Genomic DNA, 26,314 nt, shown 5'->3' on the forward strand with positions numbered 1-26,314 from the left:
GGAGGGGCTGGAAAGAAGGCTTAAGGCTCATAGATCCGTGGGGAAACAGAGCCGACAGGACCCCCATATGGATCTGTGTTCTGAAAAATCTTATCATCCTATCCACCACTGACTCAGAGAGACTATGGGAAGACCCACTCAAATAAGTGCCGGGTGGCCTGGAAGACCATAGAAAAAGTACTTTAATACAAGATGAATTCACTCACAAAACCCACTAGAGCTTGAGACACCATAATCACAACTGATCTTGAAGAGTTGGCAAACGAGATTTGAGGTAACGCAGTGATCAGGAGCATTATGAGTAAGGGAAGAACTCGAGAGTCAGATCCTAGAAGCTAAAGAAAGTGGCCGAGTTGGATCCGAGGATCAGATCCAAACCCATTTGTTGAAGAATGAATGAAAATGGCAACATCGAATTTTTGTTTTTATCTTTTTAAATCTTCTGCATCTCTTCTCCAGAATCTCATTTATCCTAGCTTTACCCATAATTACTATTTTCCAGTTTCTCTTTTCTTACTAATTGCCTATACCCCCCCCCTTAAAAAACTATCCATAAATAACCCTTTCTTTTATTTTTATGTTTCAGAGTTTAGTATAAGCTAACCTTACTGATACGATAAATATTTCACATATCTGATATAAACGTATTATGCATTCATGTATTTAATGACTTTTTGTAATTCAATTATCAGTTTAACTTTATGTTAGAGTCCAAGTTATCTCCTTTGCCCCCCCCCCCCCTCATTTTTTACCAGATAAATTATCCTGGTTTCAAATGCAAATGAAGTCACTCAAGCTGTAGTTCTCATTCATATGCTTGACTTCTCCCATACACACTGTATGCTCATACATAAGTTATCTTCCTCAATATATTTGCAAGATGTTTTGTTGAATTCACAAATTAGCAAGATGCAGGGATAAAATCACTAACATCTTTACTTCTTTCTCGGGGTAAATATACACTTCATACATTCTATAATTTAAATTCATTTTACTAAAACAGCAAGACTTTCTGTGTAAACCGTATATGTTAACATACACAAGAAGTTCCATATGAAGTGACATTTATGTTACGACTATTGAAAATACTACTGTTCTTTCAGTTGTTTTTGTATATACAGTTTTAATATATGTCATTTACATTTTAGAAAACAGACCACAAGCAATATTACAACCCAGACAACAAATATTTAAATATATGTAACGAGACCAAAAAGGTAGAGAACACATTATAACTGCTACGGAAAAGCTACAGCAGACGTGGACACCAATTTCTTTTTAGTGCTTTCGTTCTATTTAAATAGAACTTCTTCAAAAACATTTACATCAACCACACTCCATCTTTTAAAAAAAAACACACCAGACTATCACATGACTTGTCCAACCAATGAGAATCTAAAAAATCAAATGAATTTGATTAAAAACGTACATCTACAAATTTTGACTAATTTAGAATGCCATGCAAAACATTAATGCATCACTAAATACTTCAAAATAAAATAAATACTGATGTTATTACATATATGAATTACTTCATTAGTAAAAAAACATTTGATGTTAATACTTTCATTTAGACCTGGTGCACGATTGGCAACCAGGTCTGCATTCCAATATAACTTTATAATCACCAAAATCATCACTGGGCACCATATCTAAAACAAAAAGTAAAAACTTTTTAAAATCAACACATGAAGTTGCATGCTTAGCTAAAGCATTAGATAAATCTTTCTTTTTAACTGCCAAACAGTGTTCATATATCCTTCTTTTAAAGCAAATAACCAAAAAATAAAGAGAGATTTAACCAACAAACACCAATAATCCCCCAAAAAATGGGGGTAAAAACGAAGACCACACGCCAAATAAACGTCAATCCCATTTATTCACAAGATAAATGCTACTCAATGACACACGTTTCTGTCCACTACTCGTAGACTTCATCGGATACAATGAATAACAAAACCATCAAGTTCTTATACATAAGCCCCCCTTTTTACAAACCAATCGCATTCAAAAAACAATTAAATCATTTATACAATTTTCATAAGAAAACTTGCTATATGTGTCTAAAATGTTATAAAACACTTAATACTTTTGTAAAAATCAAAATTTAAAAGATTGTTTAAAAGTATAATATAAAATATAATGTTATATAAAATATATAAACTACAAGTGTGTATGTACTGGTCTCTGTAAAACCAATGCAATAGCACCATCTACTGGCCAAAGGTAAAAAGTACACCAAGAATACACAAATGTACAATAACGCTTCCCGTAAAAGGTGAATAAAATAATTCCAAGAAGTACTTATGGACAAAAAATAAAATTTAACTAGTGAGTTGTCAAATCATCAGAGCTTGGCCGCCCTGAGTTTTAATATGGGGGCTATATTCTTTGTCTTTCGGATTTTCCCGGTTTGGGGTCGCCACAGCGGAACTCCGGTCCGCTAATGATTGGCAATAGATTTTTACGTGCCGAGTTGCTCTCATTTAACCCTGGGAACCTCCCTGCATCAAGCATTACTTGCCAATATAACTCCCTGTATTCTAAACGGGTTTCCCAGGGGCCCCCCCATTGTCCATAACCACACTTTCAAGAATGAAAAAAACTAAACTTGGCTCGGTTACATGCCACAGTATGTTTAAACAAAGCATTCGTATCATTATTAGTCCTAATATTATAAGAATGTTCGTAAATACGTTTCCTTAGCTTTTGCTCCATCTTACCTATATAGAATGCTCCACAGAGGGAGAAAATCGCAAGTTAAACGACCCTCTCACTATTACAATTATAGTAAGAGGAACCACAAATTTTACTATCCCTACTGGGAATATATATACTTTCACGATGTGAGATATATTCACACTGAGGGCAAGCCCCACACCGATAAGTCCCTTTTCGTTTAGTGTTAACACCATTTTTACTGGAGTTATGCTCCAACAAATTCTTAAAGTTCTTCCCCTTTCTATATGTAAATTTCAAAAGGGACGGTTTTGGAAAAGGTAAGTCAGTAAATTCCATAAACCTATTCCATTCTGTTCTAACAACATTATTAAAATAAATAAAATTAGCATTGTATTCTGTGATAAACGCCTCATTACTTTCATCAGTATGCTCATGCCCCATAGTCAAACCCTTCCCTAACACTGGGCAAAATTTCCTACCCCTAAAAGATGAAACTTCTGTTCTAATTTCCTCAAGTAACTCAACAGGATAACCTCTTCCACCAAATAGGTTGCCAAGCTATTCACATTCAATATCAAAATACAAGTCACTAGAAGTCATTCAACATGACAGAATGTACTGACCCCTTACAATACTCTTTTTTTGAAAATTTGGGTGTGCCCTAGTAAAATGTAGGAAAGAGTTTGAATAAGTAACTTTACGGAAAATCTTAGATTTTATACTCCCCTGATCCGTCTTTTCTATGGTCACATCCAAGAAATGTAGTCTGTCTTTAGACACTGTACTGGTGAAATGCAAAAAGTCAGTAGTAGATTTTATGAAGGCTACAAAATCTTGAAGTTTTGCGTCAGACTCCACCCAAACAAACAGATGTCATCTAAAAATCTTACGTATTGCGACCAACAGTTCTTATATTCAGATTCAAGAATACATTTATTTTTCCACTACGCTAATACAATATTAGCATAGGTGGGGGCACAACTGGCCCCCACTGCAACACCTTTAATCTGGTGAAAAAATTCCCCACCCAAAAAATATGAAATTGTTGTTCAAAACCAATTCCATAAGGTGCAATATCACATGTAAATCATTGGAGGAAATATTATGTTTTTCAACCAAAGCAGCCTCCAACCACTCCACGCCTATACCATGTGGAATGACCGAAAAAAGGTCCTTTGTATCAATTGTTACAAATGTCACTCTATCAAAATTCTCATCCATGTTAATTCCTTTCAAAAATTCCCATGAAACTTTAAGTATTTGACTACTGGCACCCCATAAAGCCTTGTTTAACATCTAAATATTTTGCTAGGGGTGCTGTTTTTGAACCTTCGGCCGATATTATAGGCCTAAGAGGTGGATTGGATAAGTCCTTATGGACTTTGTGTATACCAAAAATTGTCGGTACCCTAGGTCTGCTACTGGTCAAGTAATTAAGAATGTTTAGATCAATTAAACCTTCAAGCCGGAGGTCATTCAATGCCAAGTCTATTTTTTTATATGCAATGTTAATTTCACTTTTAGAGATCCTTGTATATGTGTGTCTCTCCTAACAGGTTAAGCATCTTCCCTTCATACACAAGGGTATTCATTATAACTGCAACACCTCCCATGTCAAGTTTCATTACCCAAACATTTTTGTCTGACCTTAAATCATTCTGCACATTCCATTCTTTCCTATCCAAATTAAGCTGCATGTTGTGGTGCTTCCTAGAACAACAATCCCCGATTTCCTTGTTTACCAATATCGCAAATTCTTTGACTGTGGATGGATAGGGGGGTTAAATGTACTCTTACGTCAAAGAGTTCCCCCGTTGTTCAACCTTTTTTGTTCATGAAACAGTATCACAAAACTCTTTTTTCTCACAAAAAGTTTTAGGTCCAGAATAAATTTACTAACTTCCCCTTTCACATTTGGAATAAATTCAAACCCTTTTGACAACAATCTGAAATGGTCCAAGGTAAATTCAATGTCACTATAATTAAAAATATTAAAACTGTCATAACTATGCTTAACACCCTCAATTGTGACAGATTCCATCGAGGGAGTTAGAACTTCTCTTTCCTCCCTCGATAACCTCCCTGCTTTGCCCCCCCCCCCCCCGACCAGGGTTCTGAAAATAATGCCAGGCCCTCTGGTTCATAATTCTTTCGGATCTGCAAAGTGGGGGAATCTCTAAAGGGTCTTCTATGGTATCACCTATTTTGTTGTACCCATTGTCGCTATCAGTAGTGAATTGTACAACCCCCCCCCCCCAGCACCACCATCTTCTCCATCGTAAAAATTACTCTTGTGTTTAATATTCCCTTTAGGGTCAAGGTAGCACGTTTTATTTCTATATTCACCAAGGTCCCTCTCCAATTTTTTTCATTTTTTCTCTTAATATCATTAACACATTTCTCATCCACCTTATCTAAGACAGCAAAATATTTACTTTTTTTCAGACTCAATAGTATATGTAAGGTCTGAAGTAATTTTTTAAGAATTTCAGTTTGTTGGTGAAGATCAGCCATAGTAATATAATTTTGCCTAATGGTGATTTTCACTATGTCTAAGCCACACTTATTAAGTATTTCCAACAATTCACTGTACAAGTCAGTTCCTTTAACAACATTGTTGGCGTATTTAAATACCTAAGTCCCTTTGGTAAAATAAACATTCACCGAGATATTCATTATCAATTTGCAAAGCCTTATATTTAAGCAACAAGTCATAAAGTCTGTTCAAAGAGTTTTTATAAGTGTCCGGCTGAGCGGCATTTACGTTTGTACAGTTACTAGCTTCAAAGTTGGAAAACTGTTTCCGCTCTAGCCAGGACTGAAAAAAAGAATTTATGTACTTACCATAACGTTCCATGTGAGTTGTTTATCTCGCCTTTATTCTGACTAATGGGTTCAGAGCCGATCATCGGCTCCGACATGACCGATAGCAAAGCTCAAGGTTTGCCAGTAGCTCGAGACCAAGCCCCTTATCCCATAATACACTGCTGGAATTACCTCAGATCTTGTTTGCTGCAAGTATATATACCCTTTTATTTATTTCTACAAGGAAGCAGAAGTATTAAATAACCAGGATGGTACTAGCCTAAGTCAACTGTCAGCCAGGAGGGGGAAGGAGGGAGGGACGTGAGAATAAAGGCAAGATAAACAACTCACATGGAACGTTATGGTAAGTACATAACTTCTTTATGTGAAGTTGTTAAATCTCACCGTTTATTCTCACTGATGGGTAGCGTCCCTAACACCCTCAGTCTTGGGTGGCTCATGGAAGTATGTTTTTCATTACCGTGGAACCAAAGGAAGACCTGTCCCTGGAAGTTTTATCTACCTTGTAATGTGTGATAAAGGTATGAGGCTTAGAACAAGTGGCTGCAGCACAAATATTGTTAAGGGGTAATTTAGCCTGAAAGGCAGAAGACGTAGAAACGGCTCTGGTAGAATGAGCCTTAGGTTTGTGTGTCAATGGCAAGCTTGCATTCACATAAACAAAGGATATACAATCTGATAACCATTTAGATAGAGTTGTTTTAGCCACTGGATTACCTTTTCTGGCCTCCAAAAAGGATACAAAAAGTTGATCTGATTTTCTAATATCCTTAGTTCTGTCAAGATAAAATCTGAGCTGTCTGTGTACATCAAGTTTGTGCAGCATGTATTCCAATTTGTTAGAGTGGTTGGGAAAAAAGACTAGCAGCTCAATGACCTGATTAATATTGAATTCAGAACAGGCTGTAGGCAAAAAGGAGGGGTTTGTTCTGAGAGATACTCTATCAGCATGGAAAATCATGTAAGGAGGCGTGACAGATAATGCTTGAAGTTCTGACACTCTGCGGGGAGAAGTAATGGCCATCAGAAATATAGTCTTCCAGGACAAATATGTGAGATCACAAGAAGATGCTGGTTCGAAAGGGGGAAGAATAATTTGAGACAGCATAAAAATTCAAATTCCAGGGAGAATAAGGGATTTTGACAGGAGGTCTCATGTGAAAGGCACCTTTAAGAAAAGCCTTAGATAACTTATGGCCCATAACAGTCAACCCATCGAATCCAAGGTGGAAATTTGATATAGTGGCTAAATGGACTCGAACTGTGGCAGCTGCTGCTCCTTCCTTAAAGATCTTTGTCAAAAATTCTAAAATGGATGACAGAAGAGCTCGGAAAGGGTTGATTTTCTGTATATTGGCCCAAATTGTGAACCTGTTCCACTTACTGTGGATGGCTTATGAGAAGACAAAAGGATTTGTCTTATATCATCTGAGATAAAATGAAGCCTGGCAATTAGGGGAAGTGGATTAGCCAAGCAGTCAGCTTTAGGGACTGCAGTGACGGATGGAGGTCCCCTGACGGGTGTCTCAGAAGGTCCGGAACTGGGTCCAGGATCCATGGGTTCTCCAGCAGATAATCGTGAAGGAAGGGGAACCAAATCTGTCGAGGCCAGTAGGGGGCAATGAGGATAACTGTCCTTCCTATTGATTTCGCTTTCTGTAAAAACCTGGGTATCAACGGAAAGGGTGGGAATGCATAAAGGAGACCCGGGGGGCAATTGTGCACGACTGCATCTCTCGGAGGATGCCCTGGAGGTGGTATTAGGGCAAAGTAGATTCTGCATTTAGTATTGATGTGACTGGCAAAGAGGTTGCAGCAAGGCTGGCCCCATTTGCAAAAAATCAAATCCACAACTCGGTTGAGAGACCACTCGTGAGGCAAAAGTATTGCCCAGCTCAACTTGTCCGCTATCACATTGGATTTCCCCGGGATGTGCGTTGCTAACAGAAAATGCTGGGACGACACAGCCCATTGCCATACCATGAGGGCTCCTTGACAAAGGGGGTAAGATTTGGTTCCGTCTTGCTTGTTCAAGTACCAGACCACAGACATGTTGTCTGTCTGAATTGCAACTGTCCCTAGAGGAAGAGAGTCCTGAAAGTACTGCAACGCCAGAAGTACCGCTCTCAACTCCAGAACATTGATATGCAGACGTGACTCTTGATCCGGCCATGTGCCTTGGGCAGTCTTTCCCTGAAAATGCCCCCCCCCCACCCTATCAGTGAAGCATCCGTGGTCACAGTGGCTACTGGGAGGGGGGACAAAGGATCTTCCGATTGTGACATGAAGAGGCGTCAACCACCACCAAAGGTCTCTCTTGCAAGAATTCGTGATAAGAATCATGTGGTGCATCGGCAGTTTCTGGTAAGACCACTGAGCAAAGAGGAGCCACTGAAGAATTTGCATATGTATCCTTGCGAGTGGTATAGCCAGGATTACTGCCGCCATCAAACCTAGCACCTTCAAGACCTCTGCTGTTGTAGCTTTGTTCTTTGACACCAGTGAGTTGACGTGTTGGTGGAGAAGTGAGACTCTTTTGATTGGAAGATGTAGAGTGGTGGTTGAGGTATCTAACTCTGCTCCTATAAAAATGGTATGCTGCGATGGCGATAAAGCAGACTTTTCAAAATTGATTGTAATGCCTAATTGATGGCAGAGTGTCAGAGTGTATTGTGTTGCCTGAGTCAAATGATGCCTGGTGGTAGCGGTGAGGAGCCAGTCGTCTAGGTATGGAAACACCTGGAATCCTCAGGTGAGCCGTGACCACCGCCATGCATTTGGTGAACACTCTAGGGGCTGTAGTGAGACCAAAGAGCAGGGCTCGGAACTGGTAATGATTGGCTCCCGGCTGGAAACACAGGTGATCTCTGGAGCGTCTGTTCATCTTTATGTGATAGTACGCGTCCTTGAGATCTATGGAGCACATCCAATCGCCTTTCCCTAGGAAGGGAAGAATGGACTGAAGCGTGACCATTCGGAACTTCTCTCTCTTTACAAACTGGTTGAGTCTGCTGAGGTCCAAGATAGATCTCCAGTCCCCTGTTTTCTTTGGTACCAAAAAGAATCTTGAGTAAGTTCCGAATCCAACTTGGTCTGCTGGGACTGGTTGGATGACTCTTTTTTTCTAGTAATTAGTGGACCTCTACAATTGCTTGTTCCCTGAGACTGGGTGGAACATCTGGGATTCTGTTTACAGGAATGAGAGGGGAAGAGAATGGTATGAAATATCCTCTGGAAATGATGCTTTGTACCCATGTATCTGATGTTATGTTTAGCCAGGCTTCTGGGTACAAAGACAAGCGACCCCCGACTGCCTCCAGAGCCGAACATCCGGGCCCCACTTCAGGGGCGCTGGTAGGGTTGACCAGAGAACTGGCCCCTGTCACCCTGTTGCTGCAGACCCCTTCTGCCGTGGGGGCGGCATCTTCCATTATAACCCCTTCCTCTACCTCTAGAGGGGGTTTCTCCATGTGTGTCCTGAAAGGCTCCCTGTGCTTTTCAGAACCACATTTTCCCTCCCCTAGGGCCCTTGGAGTATGCCCGAGCAGGGGTAGAAAAATGGACTCCAACGGCAGATAGGGTCTTGCCTTCCTGCTCACACCTGGTTAAAGTTTCCTTTACTTTAGGCCCAAACAGTGATGAGCCATCGAATGGGGTGCTTATAAAAGAAGACTTAAAGGGCTCCGTAAAGGAACAGAGACGCATCCAGGCGGGTCTTCGCAGAACAATGCCCGAACTAGCGGCTCTACTTGAACCATCAGCTGCATAACATATGAGACGCCTGGATGAGTTCACAACTGAGTTTAGGGTAGCGAGCTGTGTGTTGACTGTCAGCAACCCCTGCAGCTACAGTACCCTGGAGGGTATCTCCTAGCTCTTTCTCATAAAATGGGTTAAGTAGTTCAGTGATCGCAGAGAAAAAGTCGCTGAACTAAACATGTGTTTCCCATATCTATCCATGATCCTAGAATCTCTGTTAGGAAGATGGATAGACGTGGATGTTTCAGACACTTCCTTTTTGGTGGCTGCAGCTACTACCATGGCATCAACGCGCACACCTGTGGTCAAAAAGGCCTTGTCCACTGGGGCAGAAATGAATTTATTTGGTTTGCGAGGGACAGGTTCCATGGCCTCCTGTGACTCCCACACCTTACGAGAGATGAGTTCCATGAGCTCGTCGTAAGGCGGAGACACCCAAGAAGTGGAAGGTTGAGCCACAAAAGCCTTCAAGAGCACGGACTCATCCTCAGTAGGGGTTTTGGACTGCCAATCGCCCCTCTAACTAAGGATCTCCAATATCTCCGCAAAGGAGATATCCTCAGAGGGGGATCAAGGGGACCCTTCTGACTCATCCAAGTCCATGTCAGATGTCAAAGACTCCTGTGGGGAGTCTAAGTGCCTCTTCTTGCACAGTCTCTTCCTGGGCACCTCCGCAGTGGGGAGATCTGGGGTGGTCTCGGAAGAGCAGGGGACACCCTGTGGGGGTACTTGAGGCTCAGGGTCTCTACGCTTAGGGGGACCGGTAGACGAAGAAGCAGACACAGGAGCTTGAGGGGAGAGGGAAGGCCGAACTGATGCTGACATTGTCTTGGGAGACAGGACTCTCCTCATAGCATCGAATGCGCCATGGCTACGATGAAAAGGGGTAGACGGACCCGAAAGGACCATCCGATCCTTCCGCACCAAAACCATGGGCTTTGAGCCCGAAGTAGGAGCCAAGCTCATCAGAGTTGAAGCCCCGAGAGGATGAGTCGGCGCCGACAAATCAGTCCAACTATCCTCCCCGGACCCGATGGGAGAGCGCTGGCTCCTAGAGTCCTCGGTTGGCGCAGAGGATGTCCGAGTAGATGGAGCCGATAACACCGGTGCGGGTCTCTGCTCCAAAGGTGCAACAATCATCGGATCGGGTTCCTTTGGCTCCGAGGGTCCAGTACGGCTCGGAGGAGGAGTAGACAAATCCAGTTCAATGGTCTTCGGCTCCGATGAAATGGTCAGGGCCGACAACAATTTGGCAAGTCCTGGTGCCTTGAAAAGCTTCTGCACTAGCCGATCCATGTCCAAATCCGAAAGGCTGACTGAAGACTTAGATGAATGCACCAAAGGTGCTGACTGGAGCAGAGGAGAAGAGGGAACCTCAGAGACCGGCTCCAAGGCTGGGAGGTGGCTCCAAATCAAAGGGAAGCTCGGTTCCGAGAGCTGTGGAACCGATGACCCTGTACCCTCTGAAGTTCTTGCCTTTTTTACAACTTTTGAATCCGAAGATTTATAAGATTTGGAGAATTTGGAAGACGTGCTGGCACCTCCCTGGCTACCCAACACCTCAAAAAAGGAATGTTGTAGTAATCCCCTGTCAATGAGTTTCCTCTTTCTCTCCAAGAGGACTCTTGATGAAAAGGAATGGCAAATGCTGCAAGTGCCTTGGAGGTGTTTACCCCCCAGACAGTAAACACACTGGACGTGTCCATCAGTGACGGACATTTTCTGCCCACAATCTGGGCATTTCTTGAATCCCGATTTGGGATGAGGCTTTTCATCCGACATGCTCTAAACAGTACAAACTTGTAGAGTACAAATAAAAGTATACTGAAATCTAAATAGGATAAAGAGACCCAACACTAAGTAAGAAAAGCAAACTAAGCCCACACCGGGCACTATCTACCACAAAGGTAAAACTATAAATTTCAAATACAGGGCTAAAAAGGCCCACTGAGAGAAACCTGGCTAGAAGAATTATTGTTATTATTAACTCTAAATAGGGCTAAAAGGCCCACACAAGACGACTAAGCCAACACAGGGCACTAACCCACAAACTACTATTTCTATATTATAATTTTAACAATAACACACAAACTGTTTAGATGAATAAGATCTAATACAAAGAAGAAGAATTTTTATCAAAAAACTTGCTATTTTTCACCAAATGGTCCAAGCTAGCTAGATCACCGAGATCTCTCTTGCCGCGGCAAACTAGATCTGAGGTAATTCCAGCAGTGCATTGTGGGATAAGGGGCTAGGTATCGAGCTACTGGCAAACCTTGAGCTTTGCTATCGGCCATGTTGGAACAGAGGATCGGCTCCAAACCCATCAGTGAGAATAAATGGCGAGATTTAACAACTTCACATTCATAGTTAACTAAATTCCCTTGTTTAGTTTTATTAAAATTATTAATACAGTCACCTTGTTGTGTATTCACTCAGTTTCCTCGGCCAGTCAAAGTCTCCACAACATCTCCCCACTTGCTTCCGATGCAAAAACCCTGGGAATCCCTACATCCTGGGTCCCAGACTTCATTTAGACTTCATTCGGTAGTGGGTTTTGATTTTCTAAACCACTAGTAATACATCCATTAATGGATAGCTGTTTATCATTGTCCAAAGCGTTGAAGGCTTCCTGGTTCCTGGGTAAAAAAGATTTGCCGAGAATCAGCCCCATTGACTGGCTGATGGATGTCAGCAGATCGACAAGTTGTGAAAGCTGACCCATCAGCTTAAGAGTTTCACCAATATTGTCCCTCCTCTCTTCTTCTAGTTGAGGTGACAACACAGTGCTCTCCATCTCTCTTAAAATATGACAATCAAATAAAGAGAGATTTCACCCACAAACACCAATAATACAAAAAAAGGGTGAAAACGGAGACCACATGCCAAATAAACATCAATCCACTTTATTCACAAGATAAACACTACTCAATGACACACGTTTTCGTCCACTACCCGTAGACTTCATCAGATACAATAAATAACAAAACCATCAAGTTCTTATACATAAGCCCCCTTTTTTTACTCCCTGGGAAACCCATTTAGAATACAGGGAGTTATATTGGCAAGTAATGCTTGATGCAGACAGGTTCCCGGGGTTAAATGAGAAGATTAATATAGCCCCCCCTATTAAAACTCAGGGCGGCCAAGCTCTGATGACTTGACAACTCAATAGTTATATTTTATTTTTTGTCCATATGTACTTCTTGGAATTATTTTATTCACCTTTTACAGTCAGAAGCCTTATTATACTTTTGTGTATTCTTGGTGTACTTTTTACCTGTGGCCAGTAAATGGTGATATTGCACTGGTTTTACAGAGACTAATACATACACACATAGTTTATATACTTTATATAACATTATATTTTATATTATACTTTTTAAACAATCTTTTAAATTTTGATTTTTACAAAAGTATCAAGTGTTTTATAACAATTTATGTACATATAGCAAGTTTTATTATGAAAACTGTATAAATGATTTAATTGTTTTTTGAATGTGATTGGTTTGTAAAAAGGGGGGGCTTATGTACAAGAACTTGATGGTTTTGTTATTCGTTGTATCTGATGAAGTCTACGGGTAGTGGGCAAAAACGTGCGTCGAGTAGCGTTTATCTTGTGAATAAAGTGGATTGACGTTTATTTGGCATGTGTTCTCCGTTTTCACCCTTTTCTTCTTTTAAGGCACCTAATGGTCTTCCCAATATAAAAACTGGGACAAGAGTTACGAAGTGCAACATAAACAACATTTTCACTGTTGCAAGAACATCCGTCTTTAGCCCAAACAATTCTATTACAATGTTAAAATATCAACGAGGAAATGTTGGATATGTAAAATACATTGTTTACACCTCCCGCAGGAGAATGTACCAAAAGTATTAGATGATACATTTTCAAATCTAACTATGGGGTGTGTTTTCTAACATGGACAAGTGTTTTTAGAGGGGCTTTGCTCCCCCCACTACTTCCCATTAATTATATGTACTACCACAGGAAAGGGAAATTCCCCTAGTCAGGAACAGTATATCTCACGCACCTGCAGACCATCTGTGCATGTCGATCAAACGGTGTCAACCAAACAAATGTTGGTGTGGGTGCACAGTCGATCCAATGGCCTACACCTATACAGATGGGTAGATAGGGAGATAGAAATATCCTGATTTTATATCACAGAGGTACTAGTATGCACTTCCCTTTACACACATATACACACATGCACATGTGCGCTCACGCATACACACACACCATACCTCCCAACCTTACCGAATTACTCAGTTTTTACTGAGTTTTGGGGTCCAAATAATGGGGTGCCACGATTCCCGAGTGGCATCCCTTCATTTCCCGAGTGGCATCCCTTCATTTCCGATTTTATTTTCAGTTTGTTTATGTTTTTCACTTTTGCAGCTGACATCATCACGTGCATGATGACATCAGCGCCGTCGGTGCTACCATCCTATTGGAATTGAGATCAACATGCATGCATCCGGCTCTCCGCACAAATGCTGTGCGAGCGGGAACAGTTACCCATTTGAACTACACTTATCGGCTGCAAATGATCTTCGGGACGTTCGGGAATAGACAGTTATCGGCTGCAAATGATCACAGGCAGGGTAAACATTTTCTATTCGAACAGTTTGTATATATTTTATTGTGGCAGCAGGCAGGCTGAACGATTGAAACAGTTTGAGTATGTTATGTTTTATTCTGGCAGCAGCGGCAGGTTGAACGAAAGAGGTCTGTGTGCTACAGTTAATCCCATTTGAACTACAGTTATCGGCTGCAAATGATATCCGGGACGTTCAGTATCAGTAGAGTTTATTGAGCTGCAGGAGCAAGATAAGCAGCTTTAGAAAACGGGTGGGTCGAAACGTTAATACCCTACTGGAGATCAGTTATTCACCAACTAGGTATTACTGTACAGGGAGAGCCCTGTATCAAGTCTGGGATTTCACTGCAGCATATTACCTTGCCTGATTGTAAGCAGATGGCCTCAGTGTCAGTTTCACTTGCTAAAGGAGTCTAGTTTAGCAAGCATTAGTAAAAAAACAACAGTAAAACTGATTTTTTTTTTGTATAAAAAAGTAACTGCATTAAGCAGTAACAAGGAGCTGCCTTTTTCCTTCTCCCTTGCTTTCTGAGATATTAACAAACCACTTTTAGCTTTTAGACAAGTTGAGGTGAAGGTGAGATACATTCCTTTGCACTGTATATATTTTAATAGTTTGCTGATATCTGAGGTGTAGAAAGTCAATTAAGCAGCTGTAACTGCTGGACACATATGTAAATATGCATTTGTGTGAGCACATGTAACATGCACTGTACGTTGGTCTGTATGACATTCTGCATGTTTGTGATAAACTACCTCTCTCTCTGAATCTGCTTCTGTTAGTGTATTTATGAAACTTACTGTGTCTGTGTGACAGGAATGGACAGTTATCAGCTGCAAATGATCTCAGGCAGAATAAACATTTTCTATTCAAACAGTTTGTGTATATTTTATTTTGGCAGTAAGCAGGTTGAACAATTGAAACAGTTTGAGTAATTCTTATTCTGGCAGCAGGCAGGTTGAACGAAAGAGGTGTGTGTGTGTGTAAATGCCCTCCTTTAATACACCTGGTGGCTAGAGATACTCGGTCTCAAACCCTTACCTTAGGCAAAGGGTAAAAAGAGCCTAAAGTCCCTAGCCACCACCATTTGTGAATTTATGCCATATATTTGATTTGTTCCTCATAATACTGAAGGACTGAATTCATTAAATAATGACAGGCATTTGAATTTCAGACTTCATATTCTTCAGAAAATAAATGGTAACACAGTATCTTTTATTTTAGCAATTTTCTAAGTTTATAAGATCAGTTAGTATTTGAAATTTGTCCCTATTTTGTGGCTGTATTGCCCCATTATTGGCTTTGCCCAGGTTTTTTGTGCTAAGAGTTGAGGGCTATGGTGAGAAGTGAGAACTGAATTCAATAAATGTTGGCCAGTTAAGTTTCAGTCTTCTTATCTTTCAGGAAACAAACTGATTTGGCATAGTGGTATGTTGCTCTGACTGTAGTGCACAGGGTCCTGGGTTCAAGACTGACCAGTGAAATGTACAAAGATAACACAGCATTTCATTATAACAACTTTCCAAAATTATACAAGCAATGTTTAAAATGTGTCCCTGTTTTTTGGCCTTTTGCCCCCCCCCCAAAAAAAAAATGAAACTGAAAATAAGTGCAAGAAGCTAAGCAAGATGCCCATGGCTTACACTACTGTCGTTATATATATATATATATATATATATATACACACACATATATATATATATGTATATGTATATATATGTGTGTGTGTGTGTGTGTGTGTGTGTGTGGATTGGAAGTAGATTTTTATGATGGAAATGATCTGAATTGGTCAGTTTTGTCATTATTGGTTCATGCATTTTGTTTCGTTGCCTACTGGAAAAAGTGTTTAAACAATAAATTTAAAACGTGCTCTGTCTAACAAGTGTGTTGTATTATACAAGGAATATAATTTATTAAAGTCAGGAAGGTGCATCAAAGAATACATGTATGTTTCTTGTTTTGTGTGCAAAGGGCCAATGATTTGAAAACAGCCCAAAGGTAATCTTTATCCACCACTGGCCAGATGCATTTTCTTTGGATCTGGTGTGGGTTTCAATGCTGTTTCAATGAATGTGAGTTTCAAGAGCAGAGAAGTTTTAATGCCAAGTCTAGTTTCATTGTTATATTGCTTTGTTTAGCAGATGTTTATTAGTGTTTGTGCATTGTGCTGTAAAGTGTAAAAATAAAATCCATCATTGGAGAAGTAAAGCAGTATACACACATTAGTGTTTATGATAAATGGGGCAAAATAGCCAGGTAATGGGACATTTTAATGTCTGCAGGGGGACTCTGGTGCCATATTTTGGTCGTCTGTTCTTCAGTTTGCGTTTGAAAGTTGGTATCCCACAATTGCATTGGAGTGGGCAGGGTTACATAATCATGTATGCAAATTTTATGTTAAACAACGTACAGATTTGTATCTATTTTTCATGGGCCTTGTCCAGATTTTTGATGTTTCCAGGTTGAGTGGTATGACACACACATGCATGCGCACACACACACACACACACACACACACACACACACACACACACACACACACACACACACACTTTAATCACAGAATGCCTGTTAAGGTGAGCAAAAGCTAGACACTTTTAATGAGCTATTTCCTGAATGAGGAGCAAACATTTATGCAGTGTCACCAGTGCAGGGACTAGAAGAATATCTTCATCTTCAATATTTTTCCCTCCAGCTTTCTTTTGACAGCTGATTTATGGATAGTCGCCAAACTGAATCCACTTACAATTTTATTTTGCCTGCATTTTGGATCACCTGGCAAAACAGATATGAAAGGCCTGTGCATTCCAATTAACTGCTACAGGTATTAAATATGTTTTCCTTTAGTATATATATTGCCTTTCTGGAAATTAACGATAAAACATGGAAAGTAAGGAAAATGTTTGCATCTTCATTTGTTTCTAGTTATATAATTATTACTGTAGTATTCAGTGTGTCTAATTTGTAAAGTCTGTTTTCTATTTTATCTCAGCTCCTGTTTTTCTTCCAGTTAAGTGTCATGGGATTTTTAATGTCCACCTCCACCAACTCAGGCAGAACGGACCTTGGAATAATGCATTTCCAAAAGACTGCATCTCAGGAGTGCAGCACCTCCATGCGGCATTACAGCATCAATATCAAACATGAATCAAGACACTTGATTTGGGGACATGACACAGAACCCTGGTTCTTCCTGATATCAAAGGTAAGTATGTTACCTGCTGAGCCACAAATTCATAATATCAATATTTTGTTAATTACATCATATGCCATAACCATTAGTGTATAGTTAATTGCACAACATACATGCTAGCATTACTAATGCTGTTCCACCAGAATTGTGATATAAATCAGCATTATGTTATAGCAACTATATTTCCACTACAATAACACAAGTTTTCACTTTTTAACCAAATCAACCAAAGGTCAATAACACAGACAACACAGTAGAATGACAAAAATGAACTATGAATATAGCTATACCTAAAACATTCACTTACCTGCTATTACTTCCATTTTCACCTTCCATTCATCAGCTTTCTTTTGAACATGCTACAAATGAAGTTTTATATTTTTAAGACTACACATACAGCATTTGTTGACATACTTTAAAAATATGAATTAAATGTATTACTTTCCATTAATTAATGCAAATATACTGTGTGTGTTACATTGAACCCTAAATTAGCATAGAAGCATCAAGTTAAGAGTTGAGATCCAAAATGCACTTTAAATACAATGGAAACACTGTAGCATTTAAGAAACAGTACAGCAGCTACAACAACAATAATAGTAATAATAATAATCGCTCAAAAATACATCCTATATATCTAGTAAAAGTGTACTTTTCCCTTGTTTCTGCCATTTGCCAAGGATCGCAAATCTATTAAAAATGTTGTTTGCACCACATTACAGAAATGTGTCCAAGACCAATCATAAAGCAAAAGCACACTTAATGGTCAGCAACAAATCTATTAGTTCAAGTTCATATAACTACTCCTCTAAAGCCAGACTTCTATATCTCTATGCTATATCCTCCATAACAGACAGACCTGTTGACACAATCAGATGAAAACTTTACGACTAATGGCTAAGGATGCATAAGTCTAACAGGAAAAAGGATGGCTTGTTTCACTGAGAGAGGAGATAGTGGGTCCAGAATCTACTCTCCCACTGATACAACACTGTGGGAAAGGATTCGGTGCTAGTGGGCTAACGTACTCCCGAGAGCCTACATCATTATCTCTTGGTAAAAGGTACTTTTGTTACCTGAAATGCCAGAGTTTGCCTTCTGGACTTGATACACTTGAACATTACTGTACCTGTCATTATTTCCATTATGAAGAATTTTCTGGTATATAAAAATAACGCTAGTAACACAGTTTCAAGTGATTCAACAGTCTGAATAACTTGAAACCGTCTTACTAGCGTTATTTTCTGGTATATAAAAATAACGCTAGTAAAACAGTTTCAAGTTCAGACTGCTGATCTCAAGTGTTCAAGAAAACGAATAGAATAAGAAAAACTCACTTTATTAAAACAAAGCTTTCGGGAATGCCCCTTCTTCAGTGTTAAATTAATACATTTGAATTTAAATGCATATATATATATATATATATATATATATATATATATATATATATATATACGCATTGAAACAGAACCACCTGACAGAGCCATCCTATAAGAACACAGTATAAAAACAAGTTAATTAACATATTACCATTAAAAATATATGTTTCCATTAAAAATTCAAGTAAAATGTGTGTATTAACATATTGAACACCATACCATTCCTTAAGAAACAAATTCATCTTCTATAAGCGTATGAGATATATATCAGATTTTAAACATGAAAAGCACCATATGCATCAGAATATATATGTACGAAAATTAATGACACTGTTTCTGTCTAAACTCTAACATTGGTTTAACAGCAACCATACTATTTAAGCCTGTTTTTTTGTCAGCATCCAACCTTATAATCCCATTTATATTCAGAAATGTCCAATTTATTGTTTATATCACCTAGCCTTAAGCTTCTATTTATTACTTCCAGGACTTTAAATTTAAAGCTATGTGTTACACCTTTTTCAATTCTATGTTGTGTTAATGCATTAGAGAGAATATTTTTTCTCATCTCTGACTTGTGCTCAATAATACGATCTTTTAATGTCCTTGAACATTTACTTACATAAAAACCTGGACACTGTGTGCATGTAGCTAGACAACCATTGCAGTTCTACAGGTTGCATGACATTTTATTTCATATCTTACTTTATTTATGGGTTGTTCAAAGAACTTCTGAGCGCAAATATCAACACAGCAACTGCAAGCATGACATGGTGATGTTCCTACATTATATATTACTGATTGCAGTGAGTTCATTTCAAAATCTTTATAACACAACCTTTTCTTTAAATTATACATATTCCTATATGCAAACCTGGGTGTATGTCCTAATAATTTACTTAACTCAGGTTGGGCCATCAGGACCTGCCAATTCCTTCTAATTATTGATTCAACATATTTGGTCATATTGTTATATGTAGTGACATATCTCAATACGACTTGTGTATTACTGTCTTCTTTTTCCAAAATTGTGGGATCACCAAAAAATGGACGTGCATATGTTTGTTTTTCAATATATTATCTCTTATTTCCTTAACATGTCCCATATTATATCCTCTATTTTGAAATTCATTACATAGTACATCCATCTGTTGCTCACACCTATATTTATCGGTGTTTAATCTACTAATTCTTAATAACTGACTTTTAATAATTCCACAAAATATACAGTCTCTTTAATGCTTTGTTAGATCTCTTGGGTCAATACATATTCTTATTTCGTCTGAGCCTTTTTTGTGCGCTGCTACCATAGACGATACCCATTCAGTTGGTTCTGCGACTGGACAAATCACGCCTTGCTGCACCATTTTATCCAACTGAGTTTTAACTTTATCCTACATAGCTATCAGAACTCTTCTTGCTGGTCTGACAACAGGAGTGACCTCTGGATCTAACTTCATGGAATACACAATTGGAAGTTTGCCTAACTTGTCATCGAAAACATCAGCATATTCTGAGAAAATGGCTTCAGAAAAATTAGAACTCGGAAAAGCACTTACATGATGAACTTCTTTAGCAAAAGAAAGATTCTTTCTTAAACTATCTTTGAGACCAAGATTGTACTGGTCTGCTACACAGAACAACAAGTTCACCTCCATAAGCAACAAGTCTCGCTCTCCTGGCTAAACTGAGTTGTTTGTTAGTTCTCACTTTAAAAAAATGTTTCTGTTGATGTAACATTACACTTTGAACCAGTGTCTACTTTGTGCTCTGTGGATTTTCCATTGATCCGACAGTACAAAACACCTCACTTCTTGTTAATAAATTCACTGCATCAACTGTTTCAACAAGCACTGATACACCATCTACATAGAAAGCGGTCTGCTTCGGCTCTGCTTGACCAACTTGCTTCTTTGTGTGACCTTTCTTTACAACTGTATGAAGCTTGCTTGGTTTACAAAACTTTTGGAAGTGGTTCCATTTTTTACACTTGTAGCATTGCTGACCATATGCAAAGCACTTCTCTCTTTTAGACTCATGATTTGCACCATAATTGCAACAGTTAACAATAAAGTTGGACTTGGATTTTGCTGATTCATGCTTGTACTGTACTGAGCTGGAGTGAGCTCCTTTCTTAGAACTTGCTGGAAAGTTACGTGCCTTCCCTGGAAATCTCATAACTGCCATGTGCTTGGGCCTGCTTTTGTCTGCCACATGTTGCATACTATGTACATTTAGTCTGGAGCCAATTAAACTCATGCTCTGTTAACTTGCAAGCATACTCGTGTGTTTTTCTGCCACTTCATGGATTTGACAAAGCTCAGTGGCTTTGCTTGAAGTTAAATCACTGTCACGAAGCAAAATCTTTCGCACAGCAGCACTGTTAATACCACACACAAGCCTGTCCTTTACCAATCCTCTTTTTAAGTCACCAAACTGACACGTTTTAGCTCTGTTTCTCAGGACAGTTATATAAGCTGCAAATGTTTCCCCTGGTTTCTGATCTCATGTAAAACAAATGTGTCTCTAATGTAATATTTGTTTGGGGGTTACACATTTCTCTGAACTTGTGCTTCAAACACTCGGGGTCCTCTCTTGATTCAGCCTGTACAACACTACAACAATTTTCACCTTCTCCTTTATACAGTGCATATGTATACACAAATGAATGCTCTCTTTCTATGGCCTCTGACCCAGCTAGATTGAGCAAAATGAATGCTCTTGTGCATGCATCTCTATCTGCATAAGCTACTTGGATAAAAACATTGTACTCTTGCTGAAATATTCTCCAGTTCTCTGCATTATTCTGATCAAACATATGTGGTAGGGGTTTTCAAAATCCGTCTGCCATATTAACACGTACCAGTGAAGGGTTTTGCAAATAAGCACAAACATACACTCATGCACATAGGCCAGAAACTTATGCCAGTATTTTTATCTGAATTTATTTCTTTTGCGCTTTTTGAAATAATGCTAATGAACAAACTCGTACGGTTGAATAATTGGACTTTGCGAAATAAACTTCTTGGGCGGTTTAACGCTCTTATAATATCATTTGGAAGGCTAAATGTTAAAGACATTTATCATCATTTTGCCAAAGTCATCTATCATCATTTTAAGAAACATCTCAAACAACTTTACGATGCGAGTGAAATAAACTCTCTGGTATGGTAATATTCTTGTAATATTGTTTTGCAATAAACCACGTCTCATCAGTGTAAGAAACTATCAAATAACTGCACGATGTGAATAAACAGGACCCTGGACCTCTCTTGCCCAAAACCCAATAACAGTTTGAAGTAGTTCCACTTTGCGAATAACTGCATACAGCACACTGAAATGTCCCCAAAATGGCGGTACCTTGTAATGGTGGCACTTTGCAAATAGACACACCCAGCACAAGAAACTTTTTGAAACGGCTACACTTTGACTGTATTTCATAAAATAGTTGCACTTTGCACACAATAAACTCTTTGAAGCACAAGCACAGTAATTAGCACACACTGTAAGCACTTTTAAACACTTTGAGATACTTCGAATAACTTCAGTTATGCTCTTGATACAATAAGAAGTCATAATTATGCCAAAACATAGCACTTTGCCAAAACGCATGCAGTCGCCTTGCTTTATTTCTGCTCATTTAAGCCCTTTTCATGTCCAATGTACTTTTCTTCTGCTCGTTTTACTCTAAACATGTCCAGTTTTGCTTTGAACACACTCACTTTACTTTAAACACGCTCGTTTTATCTTTAAACATATTCATTTTGCTTTAAACATGCTTGTTTTGCTTTACTGTTAATCATTTCAACAAATACCTTTATTTTAAACATTTTTTTAGCCAACAAACCTTTCTTGCATTCTGCTTGCTCAGTAATGTGGTCTGTGCCCTTGTAATGCCCTGTTTTATCTGTTTTATCAAATAAACAGTTTGTGCTACTTCTCATTACCTTTGATTCTTTTCTGGCTCTTTTTGTGCTCATTTCTCTTGGTTTTACCTTCACTGTCATCTTTTCACTTCATGGCTCTGGATTTTATTCTCTTTGATCCCACGTCTGACACCATGTCGCTCTCCTACTTTGGACACAATAGAAGAGTCTTTGTGGGTTCTATTCAAGCAGCTTTATTCTATACAAACACATCACTATACAAGTTTACTGACTTTAACTTAAGTAACTTGTATACAAACCAACAATTACGATCATGCATGCTCTCACTGTGGCTGCTCTTACAAACTGGCACTAGGGAGTGCACGTGTCTGGAATTTATATGTGCACACACATTCTTGACATGCTTCTTAAAGATGTAGCACACTTCACTTGCAATCTGATCTACACTTGCTATACTGCGATATCGGAGTTAGTATATTTAATTAGCAGGGGGTGTAAGGGTTGAAGGGGGCTTGCTCCCCCGCAAAAATGTAAAATTTACATTTATTCTATTTTTTAAAGTTTTTCGACCATAAGAAATTTGAAGATTTGAAACTTCAAGCTTTAAAAGTTGACCCATATCCCATATACATATTTACAGATATATATATATAAACACACACACACACACACACGCACACATATATGTATATATGCGCACACACACACACACACACACACACACACACACACACACATAAACATATACGTGTGTGTGTGTGCATATATACTTTACTATCAGAATTTCTTCAAAAGTGCTGATATTAACTGGAATGAAAGTGCTAAATCTATTTGTTCAGTCGGTTCTTTTTACCATAGTCCATGAAGTTTTATTTTTTTATATATACATATATAAGTATATATATATAAGTATATATATATATATATATATATATATATATATATATATATATATATGTGTGTGTGTGTGTGTGTGCATGTATATAGACATATGTACACACACACACACACACACACACACACACACACACACAAAACTTCTTCACCCACAAACCAGCACTCAAGACTACAACGTATTCAAATCAACCACTGTATATCATGAACCAGAAGTAGTTAAAGCATGACTTATTTTATGACTAGTTTGTGTCTGAATTACTGTCTGGCTTGAACAAACACAACATTGCAAACCGGCTTTGCTCGCTGGTGTCATCAGTGCAAACTGGACATGTGCAGCATAACCCCTTTTAGATGATACCCTTAAATCAACAGTAACATTTTTTTAAATAACCAAAAACATATATTACTGACAATATTTAATTCCTATGAAAAACTATTAATTGCTAACCAATAAATCAATAAACATATTACCAATATTAATTTATGCCTGGTTTGTACATAGCTCCCAAATTTTATTAGTAATATGTATATTTATTGATTTATTTAAAGATGCTTTAATAATGATAACATTTTTTAGCAAGGTTTGTAAAATTAAATACATTGAGTTAGCAATTAATAGTTATTCATAGGAATTAAATATGCCATGGAGGATGACCTTGCTCTTCAACTTGGCAGCTTTCTGCAAAAGGTTTGGGATTAGGGGAAATGGTGGGCAAGCATAAAGAAGACATGGGGGACAATACAAGTAAAACATCCCTTAGTGAGTCTCTCAGAGGGGGGGATTAGGGCAAAGTAGCTGCTGCATTTGTTGTTTAGGGGAGAAGCAAAAAGGTCACAGCAAGGCTTGCCTCAATGGCAGAAAATCTTTTCTGTGATTTCCATGTTGACAGACCACTCGTGAGGAAGAAGAATGGACCTGCTCAATTTGTCTGCTATCACACTGGACTTTCTTGGAATGTGCGCTGCCATAAGAAAGTGGTTGGATGAGATCACCCACTACCACACTCTGAGTGCTTCTCGACACAAGGGGTAAAGTCTGGTTCCTCCTTGTTTGTTGATGTACCAAAGTACTGACATATTGTTTGTATTGCAGTTGTCCTCAAAAGGAGAGCATCCTAAAATGCTTGCAACGCTAAGAGCACCACTCTCATTTCTAGAACATTGATATGCATATTGGCCTATTCGGGGGACCAGTTGCCTTGGACTGTTTTTCCCAGGAAGTCCCTCCCTCCAACCCAATCTGGAAAATGTCCATGGTCACTATGGCCTTGGACTGAGGGAGAATGAAATGATGACCGTGTACAACCTGATCTGACTGAATCCACCACCAGAGGTATGTCTTGCATGCCTGAGTGATTATTTGTGTTGACGTGCGCTGGTCAAGAATCGACCATTGTGTTGCTAGCATCCATGTAGGAATTCTCATATGAAATCTGGCTAGAGAAACTAAGGTTAAGGCAGCTGACATTGATCCAAAGCCTTGAAGAAACAAGCGGGCTGACATCTTGGTACTGCAAATTATTTTCATAATGTGGAATCTGATAGTCTGTACTTTTGAAACAGGAAGAGAAGCTGTCACTGATATGTTGAAAACTGCTCCTATGAACTCTAAGGTTTGTGCTGGTTGTAACGGAGACTTCTCATAATTTATGGTTATTCCTAGATGAGAACAAATTGAAGAACTTGATCCCTTCCTCTTGTTAGAAGATGCTGGCTGGGGTGGTAATGAGCCAGTCGTCTAGATATTGAAGCAAAAAAACAACGTCCAAGAAACATCTGAAACTGAACTTGATCCAACAATACTTTTAATAGAATATAACACGAATAAAAGGCATAAGGTTAAGTATTTTCGTCTCTATTGGATATCATCAGGGTTGTTAACCCTGTGCCTTTTATTCATGTTATATTCTACCGAAAGCATTGTTTGATTAAGTTCAGTTTCAGACATTTTTTGGATGTTGTGTTTTTTTTGTTTTGTTTTTGTTAGTTTTCCTTGTCTGTACCTGGTTAATTATTGTTCTTGTACTTTGTTTAGACACTGAAACACTAAGAATCCCTGCAGGCTCAAGATGAGCTGCTACTACTTCTATACATTCGGTAAACATGCTGGGGGCTGTGATGAGAACAAAGGGCAGTGCTCTGAACTGACAGTGACTGGCTCCCAGCTGGAAGCGTAAATACTGTCCGGATCATCTGTTCTTTATGTGATAGTATGCATGCTGACGGTCTACTGAGCACATCCAGTTGTCCTTGCCCAAGAAGAGCAGAATGGACTGAACCATGACCATCCAAAACTTTGTACATCAAACATACTTGTTAGAATGCTGAGATCCAAAATTAGTCACCAGTCCCCTGTTTTCTTTGGCACCAAGAATCTTGAATAAGTTCCAGATTCTATTTGGTCTGGTGGGACCTCTTGGATGACTTTTTTTCTACCAATTTTTGCATTTTTAATGCTGCTGCTTTCCTCTGACTGGGTGGAACATCAGGAATTTTGCATGCGGATGGGGGAGGAAAGGAGAAGGGAATTATATAACCTCTGGAAATCCTCTGCACCCAACTGTCGCTTGTTATGTCTAGCCAGGCTCTCTCATGCAGGAATAATCAACCCCCAATTACCTCCAGAGGTGGACAATCCAGCCTCCTTTCAGGAGCACTGGTAGGGTCTATCGGAGAAAGAATCTCTGGACCCCTGGTTTTGCGGGCCTTTTATGGCAGGAGGGCCACGTTGTCTATTCCAGTTCCCAGGGGAACTATCTCCACTTGTGTCCTGGAAAGGACTCTGGAACTTTCTGAACCACATGCTCCAACCACCCTGTCGATTCCTAGACCATATTTCAAGGATCAAAGGGAAGACTCCGTTCCTTCCACCATGAGACCCACTCAACCCACACGTACGAGCCTCACATACTCTAGAGATTCAGGATCCATTTGTGAGATTATCAAAAATACTGGAAAGTTTTGGCTTCAGATGATAGATGCAAGGGGTTGTTAGGAGATACACCCTCTTTTTGTTTTAAGAATCATCCATCAGTAAAGAAAATGTTATGTTATAAGCCCTTGTCAGGTAGCCAAGAGGGTGC

The 26,314-nt window shown here is 39.1% G+C and overlaps 1 protein-coding gene across 4 annotated transcripts in view; it reads right to left on the bottom strand.

The window, feature by feature from the left end:
- The window catches only part of METTL5 (methyltransferase 5, N6-adenosine), a 472,701-nt gene that overhangs the window by 155,933 nt on the left and 290,454 nt on the right, over window positions 1–26,314 (bottom strand). For 3 of the 4 annotated variants that reach the window (XM_044075506.1, XM_044075504.1, XM_044075505.1), the window contains one exon: window positions 17,376–17,427. The exons of the other annotated variant lie outside the window; for it this stretch is intronic. In XM_044075506.1, coding sequence (XP_043931441.1) covers window positions 17,376–17,427 — 52 coding nt within the window. The remainder of the gene's footprint in view (window positions 1–17,375; window positions 17,428–26,314) is intronic. 4 annotated transcript variants of the gene reach the window in all.

Source organism: Protopterus annectens, chromosome 6.part1, assembly GCF_019279795.1.
Source record: "Protopterus annectens isolate FY-2018-M chromosome 6.part1, PAN1.0, whole genome shotgun sequence".
NCBI lineage: Eukaryota > Metazoa > Chordata > Ceratodontiformes > Protopteridae > Protopterus > Protopterus annectens.